The sequence below is a fragment of the Diorhabda sublineata genome, chromosome 8 (genome assembly GCF_026230105.1).
Source record: "Diorhabda sublineata isolate icDioSubl1.1 chromosome 8, icDioSubl1.1, whole genome shotgun sequence".
Taxonomy (NCBI): Eukaryota; Metazoa; Arthropoda; class Insecta; order Coleoptera; family Chrysomelidae; genus Diorhabda; species Diorhabda sublineata.
Window position 1 is genome coordinate 30320009 of NC_079481.1, and position 20078 is coordinate 30340086.

Consider the following 20078-nt stretch of genomic DNA (forward strand, 5'->3'; position numbering starts at 1 on the left):
ATTCATATATAAAAAAACAAAGTGACTAATTGATAAGCATTGAAGCATCAAAAGTAAAAACAAATCTGAAACTGTCAAGATTAGAGATCTTACTCATATTATCCAAAAATTGATATAACCGATCAGTGCGATCGAAATAAAGTTGACTGCCGAACGATAGCGAACAGTAAGAATCACCAGATTCATATAGCCGAACGTAGAATATGTCATATTTTGACATCTGTCATTAGTGTCTTACTTCAACAGTCATTGAAATCTTTGCCGCCGTAGAGAACAAGAAAATTACTAGTTAACGTCTTTTTTTACAATTTTTTTGAGTTTCTAGAGAGATAATCGTTTTTACAATAGATATTCACTAAGGTATGTATAAGATTAAATAAAAAACAGTAGTTAAATCAACAGTTTATTGCAAGAATATAATACAAGATGCAAAAAAGCAAGCTTTGATGCATAAATAAGCATATAAAAACAAGAATTTATTATCTTTAACACTATAAAAAAAATTGAGGCTGTATTCAAGGCATTTTGCACTTATATTTATATATTGTTATATACTCTTCGTTCTATTTTAACGTTTTAAAAATTTTTTTCAAATTCGTCAATTCAACATTATCCAAACCTATTTAATTGCAATTTTAGATGTACTATTCCTCTTTACATGAATATTCCATAATTCGGAACCAATATTTCATCTTTTTTGTGCGTTTTTGTGTTTTTTTACGTTGATTTGATATACTTAAATGTTTGAAATCAGTGACAGACATATATAGGCAAAATTCATATATATTTTCATGATTTCTAAATATATTTCTATCCAGTGCTTTTCCAAATATCACTTGAAAAAGGTTTTTTTTTTCGAGTAAATAATATACAAACATGTTTTAAATAATGACGTTATTATGGTAGCAAAAGTATTCTTTATTAACTAGTTATGTACCAGGTGTAGACGATAATTTCATCATTATTTTATGATATTTAATAGTAATTTGCACTAGAATTGTTAATATATATGAAATGTAGGAAAAAATGTTTTGTTTTCGTTGGGAGAAGTGAATAACGAAAAATTAAGTACCGATGTGTTGGAAAATTAGTAAAAATGATTTAAAAAAATCGATTTTGACGAATTAATTGATGATTATCGCGAATTTACTATTCTATTATATAATTTATCGTCTGAAAAGTGGTACCGTAATCGATAATTATAACAAAAATAAATTTTTGATGATTGAATTGTTCCCGTAGATTGAGATAATGCATTTCTAACCTCAATTATGAAATTAGTGGATTCTTTAAAAGGATCACTGTAAACAAACTAAATTATTGACCGTTTTTATGGTTAGAAGAATGTATTTAATTGATCATACTGGATATAGGATTGAATCTCATAATTTTAGATAATAATATCCACAATACCGACGTCATCACGCACAACATGACTCCACCCCATCCCAAATCTAGCGACCACGACGTAGTGAACACCCTAGCCGGTAATAAGTCTTTTACACCCCTAACCCCAGTCGGACTTATCACCCCGTCGACCGTACCTTCGGACTCTTCCATATGAGGCCGATTGTGGAGCCTCTTGAAGTGGATAATGGTCAATGTGAAAAGAGCAAACGATGCTAGAAAAAAAGAAGAATAAAAATGAAGAATAAATCTGGGAAGATTCGATTATCGTAACTACCTGCTAGCAAGTACATGACTCCCGTAACTAACACGGCACTTATTTGATGTTGGAAGACCCCGAAAGCTCCCACCAGCGCTGCGCTACCTAGCACTATCAAACATACTAGCGCACACGATATAGATAAATTTTGCATCCCTATAAAAAATAAAATACGTTCAAAATTGATCGTACATTTATATTTTCTTTTTTAAACTCACTGTGTTGCCAATCGGCTCGCGATTCATAACCTCTAACGCCATCTATACCGCCGGATAAATAATTCACGCACGATTTTACCGCCGGAAAACCGACTCTACCCAGTAAACCGATTTCCTCCTCTGAAAAAAATCAATTTATCTACGGTCCATCGTCGAATTTCATTACAGTCAACTGTATTACCGGTTAAACTGACGCATAAAGTCCAAATGCCCCCGTGCATCGGTACCAAAAAAGCTATAGTTCTATCCCTGTCGTTTGTAGCTATTCTGGCTACAGTTTTATCAAGTAACCAATGAACGGTAACCGTTTTGTTGGCCAACGTATCCAAATTCGTTTTATCCCACGTGACCTCCTCCCAATGATCGGTCATTATGGCGGCGCAAAGCATTCCGGTAGCGCACGTTGTCAATACTAAAGTTCCTAGAAAGACAGTATCAATGGAACGCGCACGGTAACAGGAAGTTACGACCTGTCAAATACGTTTCAATATGGCGTCTATACGCAAATAAAAAAAATTGATAAAAACAACGAATTGTCAAAATTCTTTTTAAAAAAAAATGGCCGCCGTGGGGTAAACAAATGCCGTTAACGTGAGTTTCCGTGTAACGTGTGGAATTTTTTGAACACGAAAACGTGAAATTGGTGAAAAAACTCTTGATCTCAACAGTATTTTAAATTTTTCGATATATTTTAAAGTTTATTTACCGTAGAATAAAAAAAAAACGTCGATTATTTACCCCACGGCCGCCATTTCGACGTATTTCGGTTGGATATATAAAGTAAATGACGAATATGAGATATTTAATGAGAATAGAAGATAATTTGGTACCTAGTAGAAAGAATACGCTTGGATGGACGCTACAATTCCAACCCGTTTCGTCATCGGCGTCGGAATTCTCCATCAGAGCGGGTTCGTAATCGACAATGAGGAGATCGTATTCCTGCTTGTGTTTCTTCAGTTTGATGGCGACCTCCCTGAGGAAGCACTGAATATTCTTTAATTTTAAATCCCTCGTATTTCTCGATATACTTTAAAATGATTAAATCCGTTAAAAAAATTGTAATTTATCTATATCAGTTTTGGTTCTTTTATTATTTAGGTTATTTCCGGTAGTTTCAAACGCGGCCATTATTCGTTTCAGTAATTAACATCGTGTGCGTTCTTTTAGTACATATCTGAAAGATAAAAAAGAAGAATAACTGCTATTTGTCACTTTTCAATATAAAAATAAGAAACAACCAACAATTCATTTCGTTTAAGTCAAATTTCTAACCAGAATTTATGAAAAGTGTAAAGAAATAAAAACTCGAGGTCAATGACCTTTAAAATAAAAGAATTACGTCTCGTACTATATTGTGACAGTATTAAATTTAATAAAACCTTTTCTATGATTAGTTGTATTGTTTGGAAAGTACAAAAATATATTATTGGTAACGTAAAATTTGTTAATAAACAAGTTTACTTGAAGTTAAATGTCAAATTATTTGAAAAAAAGTTTTACAGGTTAGGTCAAGTCTACTAATATAAAAACTTCGTCGTGGATTGTGTCATTGTTAATAAATATCAACTTTTAAGGTGTATTTGTTTGTATTTAAATAAAAAAATTATTAAAACAAATATATTTCTAACATATACGGGTGGTATTCGAAATTTAATTCTTTATTTATTAAATTTAACGAGAAAAATTTGGTTTGAACTTTAATTAACGTAAATTTAACGACTAACACTGTATATTCTTTAATTTTAATATCCTCGTACGTCTCGATATACTTTAAAGTGAGTAAAATCGTTAAAAAAATTATAATTTATCTATACCATTTTATTATGGTCAATTCCCGTAGTTACAAAGTACACATCTGAAAGATAAAAAAGAAGAATAACTGCTACTTGTCACTTTTCAATATAAAAAGAAGAAACAACCAACAATTCATTTCGTTTAAGTCAAATTTCTAACCAGAATTTATGAAAAGTGTAAAGAAATAAAAACTCGAGGTCAATGACCTTTAAAATAAAAGAATTACGTCTCGTACTATATTGTGACAGTATTAAATTTAATAAAACCTTTTCTATGACTAGTTGTATTGTTTGGAAAGTACAAAAATATATTATTGGTAACGTAAAATTTGTTAATAAACAAGTTTACTTGAAGTTAAATGTGAAATTATTTGAAAAATAGGTTTCTAGGTTAGGTTAAGTCTACTAATATAAAAACTTCGTCGTGGATTGTGTCATTGTTAATAAATATCAACTTTTAAGGTGTATTTGTTTGTATTTAAATAAAAAAATTATTAAAACAAATATATACGGGTGGTATTCGAAATTTAACGATAAAAATATGTATTAACGTAAATCTTACAACTAGATATCTTACCTTGAGATTAAAAAAGCAGACAAAGGCACTTGAAACGTTAGTCAAAATATCATAGACTTATGCACTGTTAAATAATTGACTTTTTGGATGAAAAATAAGTTTGTTCTATTAAAGATTATATTTATATTGGATCGGAATATATAGGCGTGATTCTACACGCTAATTTTCTAAATATTTTACATGTCACTTCTCCCTTTAAACACCACTACACTTTATATCTATAAAACGTCATCGCGTTGCGTACTCGGAACAATCCTCGCGGCGTTGCCAATACTTCTAATAATTCTTCAAACTTCAATACTATCCGCAACGATTTAAATATATTAAAATTTATTGTTTTCTATGGAATTTCGTAGTTTGAAAATTGAATTAATCAAATTCTTTGTATCTTTGTCTATTTACCCACGTGGGTATTTTCAATTTTTACCCGTCTTAAGTTAATTCTATAATCGTTTTAGTAGATTGCGTATTCGGAACGGACATTTGGCAACGTTTCGAAACTAAAGTAGTCGATAAATATATTTCGCGACGCCGTCGATTACCCCGACATGTCCATTTATTATTTTGTCGGGGTTTTTATAAGAAAAAAATCCAAATTAACATACAAATAATTATAAAATATTAATTTAGATGGCAGATGTCGTTATAAACGCCGATAACAAAAATCCAAAAGAATTATTCGGTCAAGGTGTACGAGCCTACGTCCTTCAAGATTATTCGGCGGCCGTGGCGGCGTTGGGCAAAGCGAGCGAACTCCTGGTGATCGAACATGGCGACGATCTCCACGAATCCTTAGGAGAAGTTTATCTTTATTACGGAAAATCGTTACTTGGTCTATCCAGAGAGGAATCCGAACCTCTTGGTAAATAAAAAAACATTTTTCTTTTCTTCATCGATTTCGGTACAGCATTTTTTTATAGGGGACGCCGTACCTCGCAACGACGAATCGTCCGAAGAAGAAAACGTCGAAGAAACGGAAGAAAACGAAGAATCCGCAACCAAAGAAGATAATGAATCGGCGACCGAAGGAGATAACGATAACGTTAACGAAGAAGATAAAACCGGGGCGGGCGAAGGTTCGTCGACGCAAGAACCTGGAGGTAGAACCGATTTTGAAAGGGTTCCGGAATTTATAGACCACGAAGACGATCCGAGCGATCTCCAGCTGGCTTGGGAGGTGCTGGAATTGGCGAAGAAGATTTTCCAGCGACAAGGGGAAGCGGCGAAGAAGAATTTGGCGGAAACGTTGGCGGTATTGGGGGAGGTTTCGTTGGAAAGCGAAAATTTCGAATCGGCCGTTAACGATATAAGCGAAGGATTGAAAATCCAGAAGGAATTGTTCGAGGAGGATTCGAGGACCGTGGCGGAGACTTACTACAAATTGGGGGTGGCTTATTCGACAGGGGGGCGAATAGATGCGGCCGTTAACAGTTTTAATAATTCTTTGGATTATTTGAACAGGAGGATTTCGAGTTTGGGGAAATCGGTAGATAAAAATAAAGGAATCGACGACGAAATTAACGAGATTAAGAATTTGATACCGGAGATAGAAGAGAAGATAGCGGATATGAGAACGTATAAAGACGAGGTATGTAAATGCGATATTAGAACTACTATAGGAAATTTGTTTAAAAAAAATAAATTCGTCAAAATCGAAGGCGATAACGATAAAATTAATAAATTGGATGTTAGAAGACGAAAAAATATCGCGATCGAAGATGTTTTCAATAAAGTTACCATTTAGATTATCGTAAATTCGTTTCAATTATTATTTTTTCTTATCCCCTCGTAAACTAAGAAAATTTTTGTACATGAAAATCTTCATTTTATTTTAAATATTATGTCGTCGTAATATCGAAATGTTATTCTAGTTTTTTTTTTATCCGATTCACGTGTTTTTTTAAAAAAAATGCTGTTAATATATAGGGTGTTTCTAAAAAAACGTGAAATATCGATTATTGTTTAGATATTCGTGGGGGTAGTTTGTCTTATTTTCTGTTATTTTTTTTTTTTGGAGTTTTAATTTTGTAAAATAATTTAGTTTTTGTTTCGGTTTATTTGGAGTTTTCTAATTTTTTGATTCGCAATTAAGTAAATTGAAAAAAATGCTGAAAGTAATTTACCATCTCTTTTTACTGAATTTAATGGCTTTAGAATCAAATTTGGAAAATTTCGAAATAAAAACGTTAATTTAGCGTTTTCTAAGTCGTAGAATCCATTTATCGAATTCCCAAATTATTACTTCCGGTTAAAAAAACGTTAGTTTAGCGTTTTCTAAGTCTTAGAATCCATTTATCGAATTCCGAAATTATTACTTCCGGTTAAAAAAACGTTAGTTTAGCGTTTTCTAAGTCGTAGAATCCATTTATCGAATTCCCAAATTATTACTTCCGATTAAAAAAACGTTAGTTTAGCGTTTTCTAAGTCGTAGAATCCATTTATCGAATTCCCAAATTATTACTTCCGATTAAAAAAACGTTAGTTTAGCGTTTTCTAAGTCGTAGAATCCATTTATCGAATTCCCAAATTATTACTTCCGGTTAAAAAAACGTTAGTTTAGCGTTTTCTAAGTCGTAGAATCCATTTATCGAATTCCCAAATTATTACTTCCGGTTCAAAAACGTTAGTTTAGCGTTTTCTAAGTCTTAGAATCCATTTATCGAATTCCCAAATTATTACTTCCGGTTAAAAAAACGTTAGTTTAGCGTTTTCTAAGTCGTAGAATCCATTTATCGAATTCCCAAATTATTACTTCCGGTTAAAAAAACGTTAGTTTAGCGTTTTCTAAGTCGTAGAATCCATTTATAGAATTCCCAAATTATTACTTCCGGTTAAAAAAACGTTAGTTTAGCGTTTTCGAATTTCTAGAATCCATTTATCGAAATGCCAGTTTATTACTTCCGGTTCAAAATATCATTAAAGAACGTTAGTTTATCGTTTTCTAAGTCGTAGAATCCATTTATCGAATTCCCAAATTATTACTTCCAGTTAAAAAACGTTAGTTTAGCGTTTTCGAACTTCTAGAATCCATTTATCGAAATGCCAGTTTATTACTTCCGGTTCAAAATCTTATTAAAAACGTTAGTTTATCGTTTTCTAAGTCGTAGAATCCATTTATAGAATTCCCAAATTATTACTTCCAGTTAAAAAACGTTAGTTTAGCGTTTTCGAATTTCTAGAATCCATTTATCGAAATGCCAGTTTATTACTTCCGGTTCAAAATATCATTAAAGAACGTTAGTTTAGCGTTTTCTAAGTCGTAGAATCCATTTATAGAATTCCCAAATTATTACTTCCAGTTAAAAAACGTTAGTTTAGCGTTTTCGAATTTCTAGAATCCATTTATCGAAATGCCAGTTTATTACTTCCGGTTCAAAATATCATTAAAGAACGTTAGTTTAGCGTTTTCTAAGTCGTAGAATCCATTTATAGAATTCCCAAATTATTACTTCCAGTTAAAAAACGTTAGTTTAGCGTTTTCGAATTTCTAGAATCCATTTATCGAAATGCCAGTTTATTACTTCCGGTTCAAAATATCATTAAAGAACGTTAGTTTATCGTTTTCTAAGTCGTAGAATCCATTTATAGAATTCCCAAATTATTACTTCCAGTTTAAAAACGTTAGTTTAGCGTTTTCGAATTTCTAGAATCCATTTATCGAAATGCCAGTTTATTACTTCCGGTTCAAAATATCATTAAAGAACGTTAGTTTAGCGTTTTCTAAGTCGTAGAATCCATTTATAGAATTCCCAAATTATTACTTCCAGTTAAAAAACGTTAGTTTAGCGTTTTCGAATTTCTAGAATCCATTTATCGAAATGCCAGTTTATTACTTCCGGTTCAAAATATCATTAAAGAACGTTAGTTTAGCGTTTTCTAAGTCGTAGAATCCATTTATAGAATTCCCAAATTATTACTTCCAGTTTAAAAACGTTAGTTTAGCGTTTTCGAACTTCTAGAATCCATTTATCGAAATGCCAGTTTATTACTTCCGGTTCAAAATATCATTAAAGAACGTTAGTTTAGCGTTTTCTAAGTCGTAGAATCCATTTATCGAATTCCCAAATTATTACTTCCGGTTAAAAAACGTTAGTTTAGCGTTTTCGAATTTCTAGAATCCATTTATCGAAATGCCAGTTTATTACTTCCGGTTCAAAATATCATTAAAGAACGTTAGTTTAGCGTTTTCTAAGTCGTAGAATCCATTTATCGAATTCCCAAATTATTACTTCCGGTTAAAAAACGTTAGTTTAGCGTTTTCGAATTTCTAGAATCCATTTATCGAAATGCCAGTTTATTACTTCCGGTTCAAAATATCATTAAAGAACGTTAGTTTAGCGTTTTCTAAGTCGTAGAATCCATTTATCGAATTCCCAAATTATTACTTCCGGTTAAAAAACGTTAGTTTAGCGTTTTCGAATTTCTAGAATCCATTTATCGAAATGCCAGTTTATTACTTCCGGTTCAAAATATCATTAAAGAACGTTAGTTTAGCGTTTTCTAAGTCGTAGAATCCATTTATCGAATTCCCAAATTATTACTTCCGGTTAAAAAACGTTAGTTTAGCGTTTTCGAATTTCTAGAATCCATTTATCGAAATGCCAGTTTATTACTTCCGGTTCAAAATATCATTAAAGAACGTTAGTTTAGCGTTTTCTAAGTCGTAGAATCCATTTATCGAATTCCCAAATTATTACTTCCGGTTAAAAAACGTTAGTTTAGCGTTTTCTAAGTCGTAGAATCCATTTATCGAATTCCCAAATTATTACTTCCGGTTAAAAAAACGTTAGTTTAGCGTTTTCTAAGTCGTAGGATCCATTTATCGAATTCCCAAATTATTACTTCCGGTTAAAAAACGTTAGTTTAGCGTTTTCGAATTTCTAGAATCCATTTATCGAAATGTCAGTTTATTACTTCCGGTTCAAAATATCATTAAAGAACGTTAGTTTAGCGTTTTCCAATTTCTAGAACCCATTTATCGAATTCCCCGATTATTACTTCCGGTTCAAAATCTCATTTAAAAACTTTTTTCTTTACCTATAAATAATGCGCAAAAAAAATATAATTCAAAAAGTTGATCAGGATGTAAACCAATCAAATTATATCGGTAAAACCGGAAGTAGACATCTTGGTTCTCGATAAATGGATTCCTTAACATCAAGAATGTATCCCTTAAAGAATAATGCATTTCCTCCCCTCATCTCGTTCAATTAAATTTCTGTTATTTTTACACACCTCGTATGGTATTATTTTGAAGACTGATTTTTTTTGTATTATACTTTAAATAAATTTTTTTATAAAACTAGTTTTTTTATTTTCTTTTTTTTTTTCAAATCCTAACCTAAACATTATAAGTCAAGTTGAAGTGAATTTGTCACCAGAGGCGCTGGTGTAGAGTAAGGTCTCCGAAATGTCACTTTTACGTTCATTTTATCATATTCTGATATACGTGGAGACCTCGCTTATCGGTAGCGCCAACTGGTGAGTCCGTAACGTACAACGTGCTAGTTTAGTTTTATTAAATTTATAGGCAATGACAAACATTTTTACGGCCTTAAAAGATGGACCGAAAAACGAATCTTCGAGTTCGTCATCGAATTCATCGAAACCGGTTACTGATATATCTCATTTGGTTAAAAGGAAACGGAAAGCCGACGAAATCGATAAGGATGCGACGGTCGAAGAACAACCCGCCAAAAAAACTAACCTTTAAAAATAAATCGGTTTAAATACTACATTTTTTTGATTCCCCCTCGTATTCTAACACCAACTTCAATTAACGGCCATCTAGTTTGTCGAAACAGTTTCTTCCATCTCTATCCATCCAAAAATTCCCCTCAAATTGCTTTTATACAGATTGTCCCATTTTTTTCGTGATTAATTTTAGAGGTTTTACGAGGGTTCGTAAGTAGGTTTGGTTTTTATTAATTGAATTTTAAATTTGAGGTTATTCAATGACTTTTAGAGGTTTGTTGATTGAATTATATATTTATTTTAATAGAAAACAGTTCTTCTTGTTTCAATATGGTGTACAATAAAAGAAGACTGGTCGATTTTATCTTTTTTTGGATCTATAATTGATAGAACTATATTATTTCGCACTATATGTTTTATAGAATTGAAAAAAATGTTTTTAATAACAAAAATGTGTTTTATTTTACCTTAACACGAACATAAAAGTCATACAACACCGACAGGTGCTCTACGCTCCCCTAACCATAATTTCTCCTTTGTTGAGAACAACAACAATTGTCATATTCCCCTCGTAATAATGTAAATCAAAAAACGAAGTTCTATTGACGTTTGTGGAAAACGAAGAGATTTGATGTTTGTATCTTACAGTGTTGCCAGTATTGCAGGTTTTCAAGGCGAAATTATGTATTATCTAATAGTTAAACTATTTTATAAACAAATTTAATTTAAAACAAAAGTTGATTAGTGGTTTACAACAAAATAAAAAACGACATTCGTGTCATTTCATTTTCCGTAATGAATTATAAAGTTTTTTTTGGTAAAATATTTTCACTTTTTATTACACAGTTCGGCAACACTGATGACCATTATAATTGGTGACGTGTCGAAATCTCTGTTTCTTCTATATGCACCGAAAATACCCAATATGATTTTAAACACCACAAATAACAGTTGAAATTCATATTTTCTGAAATTTTATTCAAAATAAATTTTACATCAAATTAGTGCATTCTAGTTTATACATTTAACTTTATCTATGGTTTCGTCTGGCAAATATTGAAACAGTATTGCCAGACTTCTTTCATGATTTTCTTTGTACGGAACTCTTCAATTAGATATACTATAGTACTTATTAGGTAAATTTGTGTACACTATCACACATGATTTCAAAAAAGCCTATTGACTATGTGAAAATAGAATATTAGTAGCGTCAATACAGTAGTTATGAGACTTAAGGTTGAGTAATTGGCAACATGTTAATACGTCGTGAAGTTGGTTGCAAGTGTGGTTTGACAGTTTGACAGTAGCCGGCTTTAGATAATATATAGTTATGAAATTTCTTAAAATTCAGTTTCATTTCGCTCCTGCGTTATATAAAACTAAAAATTACATAAATTATAATGATAATTTTTATATGGTCAACAAAAATATCCACGGTAACATAAGTGTTTTTATTTCCATAAAAAACTCATTTTTTTAAACCGTAGCAGGAATCCTACAGTCGCCCAGACTACAATCGTCCTGTCATTTCTTTGCATGTACATACACTAATATTTAAAAAAATGAGTATTTTATGGAAATTGTTGGAGATTACACGTTTTAAATTTTTATTATTATTTGACTTTTGATTTCGTGAAACTGCTTCTCAATTTTAATTTCAATTATTCGTTTCGATTTCAAAATGATTAAAAACCCACTACATGTTATAAAAACATAATTAAAAATGAAATTTAATTAAATTTTCTCTCTTATATAAGTGTATCTACAATTTATTGAAAGTAATAATTATCAATATGAGTGTCCTTAACTTATCAACGTTATTTTTAGTAAGTTTAGTTTTTCATTATTTGACATTATTTTTTTAACATATTACCGAACTTTTCAGCTTATATCTATTATATGTACTATTGATTGCGCCCCGATGGTTGAAAGAGGCAACAGTGCGGTATCTGAAATCCGTAAAATAAGAATCCCTGGTGCGGCTAGAGCTGTTATACATTTTTCCCCCGTGATGAGACAATTTCCTGATGAGGCAATTTTTTTCCCCCCTTTCCTTAGACAAATTTCCCCAATTCTTCTGCCACATTTACGACAAACTCCTATTGAAATGAGACATACTTCCCCTAAATTAAGACAAGGTGATTGGTACCCTAAATTTCCTTCTCCGTTCCCTGTACCCTACCCTGATCCAAGTGGTGGATGGTAGATCAAAAGATCTTGCGTAGAACTGTCACTTTCCATGGAAAAAATTAATATTCAGTTGTGAAATTATTAGTAAAGTTAATAAACGTTGATGATTGTTGAATATCTGTTTTTCTGTTTAATGTTTATAAATGTATAAAAGAATAGCTAAACAAAATAATATTCGAAAAGTGGCAACGCGGTACAAGTAGACAATACATCTTCTTCTTTTATTGTTCTTATTCATTTAAGGTAAACAACCAATACGTATTAGTATCTCCAGATTAATTGTATTCTTCTTTTTTAACGTCAAACCGTTGTACGAATTTTACAGTCGCCCACACTACAATCGTCCAGTTAGTTATAGTCAGAACATACTTTCAAGTTGGTTATAATATATTTTAAAACTTTCTAGTTCATTATTTGATTATGAAGTCGTGTAATTGCTTCGGGATTTTATGTTTTGATTTCAATATTATTATAATACCCACTACATGTTATAAACTTATAATTTATTATGAAAAAAAATTAGTAATTAAATTTTTATCTTGTATAAAGCTGGTGAATTTTATTTAAATATTCGAAAAGTGGCAACGCGGTACAAGTAGACAATACATCTTCTTCTTTTATTGTTCTTATTCATTTAAGGTAAACAACCAATACGTATTAGTATCTCCAGATTAATTGTATTCTTCTTTTTTAACGTCAAACCGTTGTACGAATTTTACAGTCGCCCACACTAATCGTCCAGTTAGTTATAGTCATAACATACTTTCAAGTTTGTTTATAATATATTTTAAAACTTTCTAGTTCATTATTTGATTATGAAGTCGTGTAATTGCTTCGGGATTTTATGTTTTGATTTCAATATTATTATAATACCCACTACATGTTATAAACTTATAATTTATTATGAAAAAAAATTAGTAATTAAATTTTTATCTTATATAAAGCTGGTGAATTTTATTTAAATATTCGAAAAGTGGCAACGCGGTACAAGTAGACAATACATCTTCTTCTTTTATTGTTCTTATTCATTTAAGGTAAACAACCAATACGTATTAGTATCTCCAGATTAATTGTATTCTTCTTTTTTAACGTCAAACCGTTGTACGAATTTTACAGTCGCCCACACTACAATCGTCCAGTTAGTTATAGTCAGAACATACTTTCAAGTTGGTTATAATATATTTTAAAACTTTCTAGTTCATTATTTGATTATGAAGTCGTGTAATTGCTTCGGGATTTTATGTTTTGATTTCATTATTATTATAATACCCACTACATGTTATAAACTTATAATTTATTATGAAAAACAATTAGTAATTAAATTTTTTATCTTATATAAAACTTGTGAATATTTGTATAAACCAGTCAACGAAAGCAAACATGAAAGTTTTCAACTTAATAACTTTTGTTTTTTTATTACTTACCGTGAATTTCTTTGACATTACTTCTCCTAACTCAGAAAAAATGCATAAGTACTTTGAATATCCTCCTTCAATTCGTCCACCCCTGCCCAATCCAAGTGGTAGAGTAGTGGATCAATAAAACTTCAGTAAATCGATAAAAATGTGAACTAATCACTATTCTGCTGTAAAATTATTACCGAAGATAAATCTTGAAGATTTTTCTTTCATTGTATTCACAAAATATTCCCCAACGGTAAATCAAAGTCTGTTCGCAATTTATGTTTCATTTTCTTCTCTACCAATCATATATTAATTTCATTTTAAAATTTGCTTGCAATAATTTGAAAATTTCCCTTATTTCATTTTAATATTTGAAAGCTGGCAACGTGGTACATCTTAATGATATATCTTCTTCTTTTATTGTGGGCTCATTCATTTAAGGTAAAGTTTTTCTCAAGACCGTTTTTACTTTTTATATATATTTCTCTTATTTTATTTTAATATTTAAAAGTTGGCAACGTGGTATATCTTGATGATATATATTTTTCTTTTGTTGACTTATTCGTTCAAAATAAAGTTTTTCTCAAGATCGTTTTTAATTTATATATATTTCCCTTATTTCATTTTAATATTTGAAAGCTGGCAACGTGTTACGAATTAATAATATATCTTCTTCTTTTATTGTTGGCTTGTTACCTTAAGGCAATCAACCAATGTTTTACATGTATTACATCTAATTATCAAAGAATTATATATGAGGAAAATTTCGCATTTTGAGATTAAATTAATATCCAAATTGTGTGGTTTATATCTGTTTTTACATAAAAAAAATTAATTTTACCAATTTTATCGTAAGTAAACGAAAAAATTTAAAATGATACACGTTCTTGGAATTCGGTCGAAATGAAGTTTCTAAAGCGACGTTGTCGGATTGTACAGGATAAATAAAAACACACAATGCCAGACACTTTTATTGCAATAAAATTACCATTTTTGATAAATAAATTTTAAAAATAAAACGCACTCGGGCCTAAAATAATTCACTTATACAGGGAGAGACAAAATAATAGATCTAACGTATCGGTTCGTATAATTCCTTTTCCAATTTTTTCCTGTACCACAAATTGGCCGAAAGTTGCAGGATTCGCAGGATTAGCAGGGCTCTCAATACTAAAAACAACATTTTTTTTCATCACAAAATACATTTGTGACAATTTAATTTTACCTAACGCTACAGATGCAAAGAAAATTGCTATCCAAGGTAATGAAGTTGCATGTCTAACGTGTTTTAATAGTCCAGCCATTCTCATAAAACTCTTGTAATGATTGTAGTACAATCCGTAGCCCGTCCCGATTACCCAGGGTAAAATTAACACGAAGTTTCTCTGAAAATAACTTTTTATCAACTTTTAACCCTTTCAAATCATTTTCTAAGCCTCTTGGGGACTAATAAACCCCAAAGGGTAAACCCTTGAATCGTTCTCCACCTGCTAATCGAGACGATTCGAGTCCTAACCACATTTAAAATAAAAATAACAACACGCCACCTATCGGAATTGAAAAAAATTAAACAAGTTTTACGATTTGACGTTTGACTCCTGTAAATTCTATAAATTGTTCGTTATTATCAATTTTATAAGATATAATTACAATTATTTACCGTTGTTAATCCTTTTTGTAACATCCAGGCTGTAAACATGATTAGTAGGACGTCCTGCAGATTAAAACCAATAGATATACCTGGGAACAATGGAAAATTAATATGTTCGAATATTAATCGATATACCAATGTATATTAACACCCCTCGTATTACGAGAAATGGACTCGTCCGAACTATTTATCCTTCAAACATATATAGTCTGGTTAATTTTATTAAAAAAAACGTTACTACTTTGTTATTTGTTAAAATGACGTTGAATAACATTTTTAGTTTTATTAAAAAATTGCTTGGAACTGTTATTATCGCGTCATATTGAATTCTTCTTTTTTATAGAATCAAATAAGAAATGATAACTATAATAAGATGTGTGACGAGTTTGAGGTCACCTTGAGAAGTTAAAAAAAAGAAGAAAACTATCATAGAACAAATACAACAGCGTATTGGTAATCGTACAATACGAGTTTTATAACATGAAGTTAGAAGTTATGAAACAAAATGTCGGATTTAATATGAGAATAATTTTTTTTATAGTATTTGTTAAATTTCTGTAAAAAAGGGGTTTTTTGATACGATGAGTTCGAAAAAAAAATCAGTTGTTCGAGAAAAAAGTATTATAAACGGATAATTGAGGAAAATTCATGAAAATTGGATTTGATCTGGAAACTAACATGATTTTTAAATTTTTTCGACCAAAATAAGTAGATAATATTCCATATTTTCGCTATAAAGATGTATTTTCAACTATTATGTCAAAAAAATCTACGAATTTAAAAAAAAATTGCATGCTTGTATAAAAAATTCCATATTTTCGAAACCTTTTTAGATATCGATTTATTTTTGACACGAATCAATTGAGGAAACGTGTGTCTTAGTATTTTTATATCGTATTTGTGATAAATATACAGGGTTAAGTTTAGATTAATTTTTTTTAATACCTATATAAATCTTTAGTATATACAGTTGTGAAATGGCAACGTTGTAATACGTTTACTTCTTACTTGTAATAAATATACATTGTTTTTTATTCAGTCTTGAATAAATATCAATTTATTTCGATTAGAAAGTGTTTTGAACATAATAATAATGAAATCATAAACGAATTCAACTAACCTGTTAAATTTGAGCTAAAATCAATTTTGGCTGCCGAAAATATCGATGAAAATATCCACAAGGAACTGACCATTAGTTTGGATTTCGGTTGTGTTGAAGATATTGACATAATTTCATCGGAAATTATGGTTGTTTTGGGTTTTAAAATAATTGTGCTTGAACTCATATTGAAATTTTGACATTTACGATTACAGTGACGGTTGTGCGTCCGTGCAATTTCCTACAGTTATAATTTTGACACACAAACTAACCTCTAAACATACACTTATAACAAAAAGAAGGAAACTGAATTATAATCTAATATTGACAAACCTGAAATGTCAAACAATAACGTTGTCCCATCATGATACGATATAAAAATAACGTTTCACCTGATACTGTGATGCGATGTAGATATAACGTTCCATGTGTCACTATAATGCGATATAAAAATAACGCGTTACCCCACACTGTTACGATAGGTAGGTATAAATATGTCAGTGTGATGCGATATGAAAATAACACGTTATCTCACACTGTGATACAATGTAAACATTGCATTTGATCGTTTTTTATTGAAATAGTACATCTAGTCAATTGTTTGATTCAAAAATCAACTTATTCTCAAACATACCTCGTACACGTTAATTTTTATGTTCTAATCATATAGCAATTATTTTTTTATTTGCTAATTTAGCTAATTATAGATAACATATCTGTGTGCTAATATTTATTCACCAGAATATAATTTTTATATTTTGAGTAAACGTCTAGACACTTTTTATAACTATGGGTAAATTAAAAAACCTCGCATATGTTTCAAAACAAGACCAAATAGAATTTTTAAATTCCTTCGACAACGTTTTTTTCGATTTAGATGGTAAGTATTTGGTACCGAGAAAACAATTTTTACTATTCTACTTTTAAAAGTTGATCTACTCGAATTTTTTCATAGGTGTGGTGTGGCTCAGCTATGAACCAATAACAGGAGCATCGGATTGTATTAATAATTTGAAAAAATTGAAAAAACGAGTCAATTATTTGTCAAATAACGCTTATAAATCACCACAGGATATAGCTACCATTCTGAATAAACTTAACCATAACGTAACTTCAGATGACATCATCAACCCTATCATAACCATAATTTCGTTCTTCAAAAATATTAATTTCAATGATGAAATATATTTAATAGGCTCTCCGGCATTGAGGCAAGCGATGGTTCATGCTGGGCTCAATGTAGTACCCGAAGTTGTAAGTAACATAGTTATTTCATAATAAAAAAACTTATCAAAATCATATTTGTTCATATACAGACACTAATCAACGTATTTAGTTGAATCTAGTCTAGTCTATTTCAGTCTATAGAAGTCGATAACGAATTGGAGAGTTTTCTACAACATTACGACGAAAATATCAAAATAAAAGCAGTTGTCGTCGAAATTGATCTAACTATGACTTACATCAAGTTACAAAAATGTGTCTGGTATTTGAAACAACCCGATTGTCGACTGGTGGTAGGAATGTCTGATAAATTTGCACCGGTAGCAGACAAAGGACCAATTATAGGCATGCATTATTTCGTTGAATGTTTGAAAGCTGCATCTGGTAAAGAACCTATTTACGTAGCTAAACCATCGCAATATTTGGTCGATTTTATCAAATTAAAATTCAATATTACTAATCCGGATAGAACTTTGATAATAGGGGATTCGTAAGTATTATTCGAGGCACTCAAATCATTATTAAACTTAGAAAAACTTACCTGAAATAAATTTTTTGTTCCTGATATTCCTTTTTGGTTAAACAAATTCACTTTAAGACACCATAATTAATAATTAACATAAGCACTACAATGTCAACTTGAAGGTAAATATTTTTCCCACAAATACATTTTCTTTGGGCTTGATCTTAACTCTTTCTATATTTGACACTTGAAATATATTATTCATTGTACTTTGAGGCACATTTAATTTATTTAATTAACGTATTAAAACTAAATGTTTAAAAAAACTCATTTATATGTTGTTATGAATTATGTCGTCTTTATACTGAATAAGGACGCCCCTTATATAACAAAAAATGGACTCGTCCGGACAAATTTTGCTTTTGCGCGCCAAGCTTCTTCATAAAAAATTATTAAAATAACTTTTATTGTATCCAATACATTTTGTTCGAAGAATTATAAAAACGGTTTGTTATTCATGAAAATTTCTTCTTTTATATAGAATCGAACAAGACATGGGAACTGCAATACGAGGGGGATTTCAAAAATTATTGGTATTAAGTGGTACAGCTACTAAGGAAGATATTAATAACTGGAAATATCCGGAAGAAAATAAACCTGAATATTATATTGAAGATTTAAACGTCTTAAATACAATAATTAAGTCAGTTTTTCCAAAAATTTAATTTCCTTTAGCTCAAATTTGTTAAAATAAATTAAATATAAATAAAAGTTTTTACTATTCCTTTTATTTAAATCCAGAGAAACTTTTGCTAATTTACAGGCTTATATAAAAAAAAGAAGCATTCAATATAACTCGGCTTCCACGAAAAAAAAAAGAAGAGATTATCTAACCTAACCTAAGCAACGAATTTGTCTCTTAAATGCTTTCTATAGACGTTATACAGGGTTAAACGATAACGTATAATATTATGTGACTACAAATTGTAAAATTTACACTTCAAACTTATATATCAAAAATTATTTTTCGGCCATTTTGTCACCAAACTTTTAGTTCCAACAAAAATAAATCAAAAGCGTTTCAGTGTGACCCGCGAACATCACTAATCTGTTGTAAGCAATTCAGAACATCATAAATGAACGTCGAGTGGTTCGGAACCACACCAACGAACAAAGCTAACGCTTGTCAGTGTCAAAAGCTCTAGTTAAGAATGCATAATCGTAAAAGAACTTTATAGTTAAAATTAAAGCAGACATGTGAAATATCTCGTCATCGAAATTCATTATGAAGCTGCCATTTCACACGTTCATCGGTCCGGTATTGAAAAAAAATCATAAATCTATAAAAAGTCTTTGCGCACATCCGACATTATCATTTTCTCCTATATACGTGTTTATCTTGGGAATTCTCGGGATGGTAAAGTATTAAAACTGTTGAAAATCACGTGAAATTTATTTAATTCATTTTTAGGTATTAAGTATATTCGATATAATTAGAATAATTAAATGCGGCTCGGTATTACCTGGTTATCTTTGGAGGGAACGTTTGAAAAAAGGCGCTATTGTTGTACCGGAAGTAGAACGAGATCTTAAACTCATATGTCTAGTACTCTCGACAGAATATTACAGTTTTCTTTTAATAGGAGTTCTTACTGTAAGTATTACTCTATTATCGTTAATACATTCATTTATTACGTGTCTTTTTTCTTTATTCATTTATTTTTTCTTTATACTTTTTATATTAAAAGGATTTTCCTATACAATTGTACGCCCATGGAATTCACTCAACAACGTACGTAAAAGTCTAGACGGGAATAAATATAATAGTTCGTTCTACTATTTATCCAACCTTACTTTTTTGTATTCACTCAATATTTATTTCAGGGAAATCCTATATTTTTGTTACCCTTTATGATACTGTACGCCGTAATTATTATGATGGAATCCTTTATATTTTTAATGAAAGCATTCGCAGAAGGTATTGATATGAAAAAATCCAGTCTAGTCATGTCTATGTTTATGATGTACAATTGGATGTCTGTGTTTTGTACGTTTTGTCGACAGATGACGGGCTGTGATATTTAAAAATAAAAATAA

At 30.4% G+C, this 20078-nt stretch overlaps 5 protein-coding genes across 7 annotated transcripts; 3 read left to right on the forward strand and 2 right to left on the reverse strand.

Moving 5' to 3' along the window:
- The first annotated feature begins 222 nt into the window (after positions 1–222).
- Positions 223–10403, forward strand: LOC130447656 (protein HGV2). 2 transcript variants are annotated; one of them, XM_056784608.1, is made up of 5 exons: positions 238–360; positions 4888–5119; positions 5178–5274; positions 5323–5845; positions 9788–10403. In XM_056784608.1, exons 2-5 carry the CDS (start codon positions 4888–4890, stop codon positions 9968–9970), a joined length of 1035 nt encoding a protein of 344 aa, XP_056640586.1. In that variant the 5' UTR covers positions 238–360; the 3' UTR covers positions 9971–10403. The 2 variants fall into 2 exon arrangements, with proteins under 2 accessions (XP_056640585.1, XP_056640586.1); XM_056784607.1 differs by having other exon boundaries at positions 223–360; positions 5178–5845.
- LOC130447658 (uncharacterized) lies at positions 375–18477 on the reverse strand. Of its 2 annotated transcripts, none has more exons than XM_056784611.1 (6): positions 18060–18477; positions 2715–3061; positions 2066–2305; positions 1885–2004; positions 1685–1822; positions 375–1622 (listed from the first exon to the last, which is right to left on the reverse strand). In XM_056784611.1, exons 2-6 carry the CDS (start codon positions 2785–2787, stop codon positions 1351–1353), a joined length of 843 nt encoding a protein of 280 aa, XP_056640589.1. In that variant the 5' UTR covers positions 2788–3061; positions 18060–18477; the 3' UTR covers positions 375–1350. The 2 variants fall into 2 exon arrangements, with proteins under 2 accessions (XP_056640589.1, XP_056640588.1); XM_056784610.1 differs by lacking the exon at positions 18060–18477 and adding an exon at positions 4258–4795.
- LOC130447659 (uncharacterized) lies at positions 14484–16481 on the reverse strand. The gene is made up of 4 exons (XM_056784612.1): positions 16316–16481; positions 15205–15284; positions 14770–14929; positions 14484–14714 (listed from the first exon to the last, which is right to left on the reverse strand). The coding sequence occupies exons 1-4, from the start codon at positions 16479–16481 to the stop codon at positions 14617–14619; spliced, it is 504 nt and encodes a 167-aa protein (XP_056640590.1). The 3' UTR covers positions 14484–14616.
- On the forward strand, positions 17041–18764 carry LOC130447657 (glycerol-3-phosphate phosphatase-like). The gene is made up of 4 exons (XM_056784609.1): positions 17041–17174; positions 17250–17548; positions 17656–18008; positions 18523–18764. Exons 1-4 carry the CDS (start codon positions 17084–17086, stop codon positions 18704–18706), a joined length of 927 nt encoding a protein of 308 aa, XP_056640587.1. The 5' UTR covers positions 17041–17083; the 3' UTR covers positions 18707–18764.
- A 408-nt stretch (positions 18765–19172) lies between these two features.
- Positions 19173–20066, forward strand: LOC130448304 (uncharacterized). The gene is made up of 3 exons (XM_056785591.1): positions 19173–19398; positions 19453–19635; positions 19866–20066. The coding sequence occupies exons 1-3, from the start codon at positions 19267–19269 to the stop codon at positions 20064–20066; spliced, it is 516 nt and encodes a 171-aa protein (XP_056641569.1). The 5' UTR covers positions 19173–19266.
- The last annotated feature ends 12 nt before the right edge of the window (positions 20067–20078 follow it).

Excerpts from the sequence above, each read along its gene's own strand:
- LOC130447658 (XM_056784611.1), bottom strand. The coding sequence starts at position 2,787 with ATGGAGAATTCCGACGCCGATGACGAAACGGGTTGGAATTGTAGCGTC. Across the intron at positions 1,823-1,884 it reads GCGAGCCGATTGGCAACACA|GGATGCAAAATTTATCTATA; the intron begins GTGAGTTTAAAA and ends TATTTTTTATAG. Across the intron at positions 1,623-1,684 it reads AGTCATGTACTTGCTAGCAG|CATCGTTTGCTCTTTTCACA; the intron begins GTAGTTACGATA and ends CTTTTTTTCTAG.
- LOC130447656 (XM_056784607.1), top strand. The coding sequence starts at position 4,888 with ATGGCAGATGTCGTTATAAACGCCGATAACAAAAATCCAAAAGAATTA. Across the intron at positions 5,120-5,177 it reads AGAGGAATCCGAACCTCTTG|GGGACGCCGTACCTCGCAAC; the intron begins GTAAATAAAAAA and ends ATTTTTTTATAG. Across the intron at positions 5,846-9,787 it reads TGAGAACGTATAAAGACGAG|GCAATGACAAACATTTTTAC; the intron begins GTATGTAAATGC and ends TTAAATTTATAG.
- LOC130447659 (XM_056784612.1), bottom strand. The coding sequence starts at position 16,481 with ATGAGTTCAAGCACAATTATTTTAAAACCCAAAACAACCATAATTTCC. Across the intron at positions 15,285-16,315 it reads TTTTAGCTCAAATTTAACAG|GTATATCTATTGGTTTTAAT; the intron begins GTTAGTTGAATT and ends CATTGTTCCCAG. Across the intron at positions 14,930-15,204 it reads TACAAAAAGGATTAACAACG|AGAAACTTCGTGTTAATTTT; the intron begins GTAAATAATTGT and ends AGTTATTTTCAG.
- LOC130447657 (XM_056784609.1), top strand. The coding sequence starts at position 17,084 with ATGGGTAAATTAAAAAACCTCGCATATGTTTCAAAACAAGACCAAATA. Across the intron at positions 17,549-17,655 it reads TCAATGTAGTACCCGAAGTT|TCTATAGAAGTCGATAACGA; the intron begins GTAAGTAACATA and ends AGTCTATTTCAG. Across the intron at positions 18,009-18,522 it reads ACTTTGATAATAGGGGATTC|AATCGAACAAGACATGGGAA; the intron begins GTAAGTATTATT and ends TCTTTTATATAG.
- LOC130448304 (XM_056785591.1), top strand. The coding sequence starts at position 19,267 with ATGAAGCTGCCATTTCACACGTTCATCGGTCCGGTATTGAAAAAAAAT. Across the intron at positions 19,399-19,452 it reads TCTTGGGAATTCTCGGGATG|GTATTAAGTATATTCGATAT; the intron begins GTAAAGTATTAA and ends ATTCATTTTTAG. Across the intron at positions 19,636-19,865 it reads TTTTAATAGGAGTTCTTACT|GGAAATCCTATATTTTTGTT; the intron begins GTAAGTATTACT and ends TATTTATTTCAG.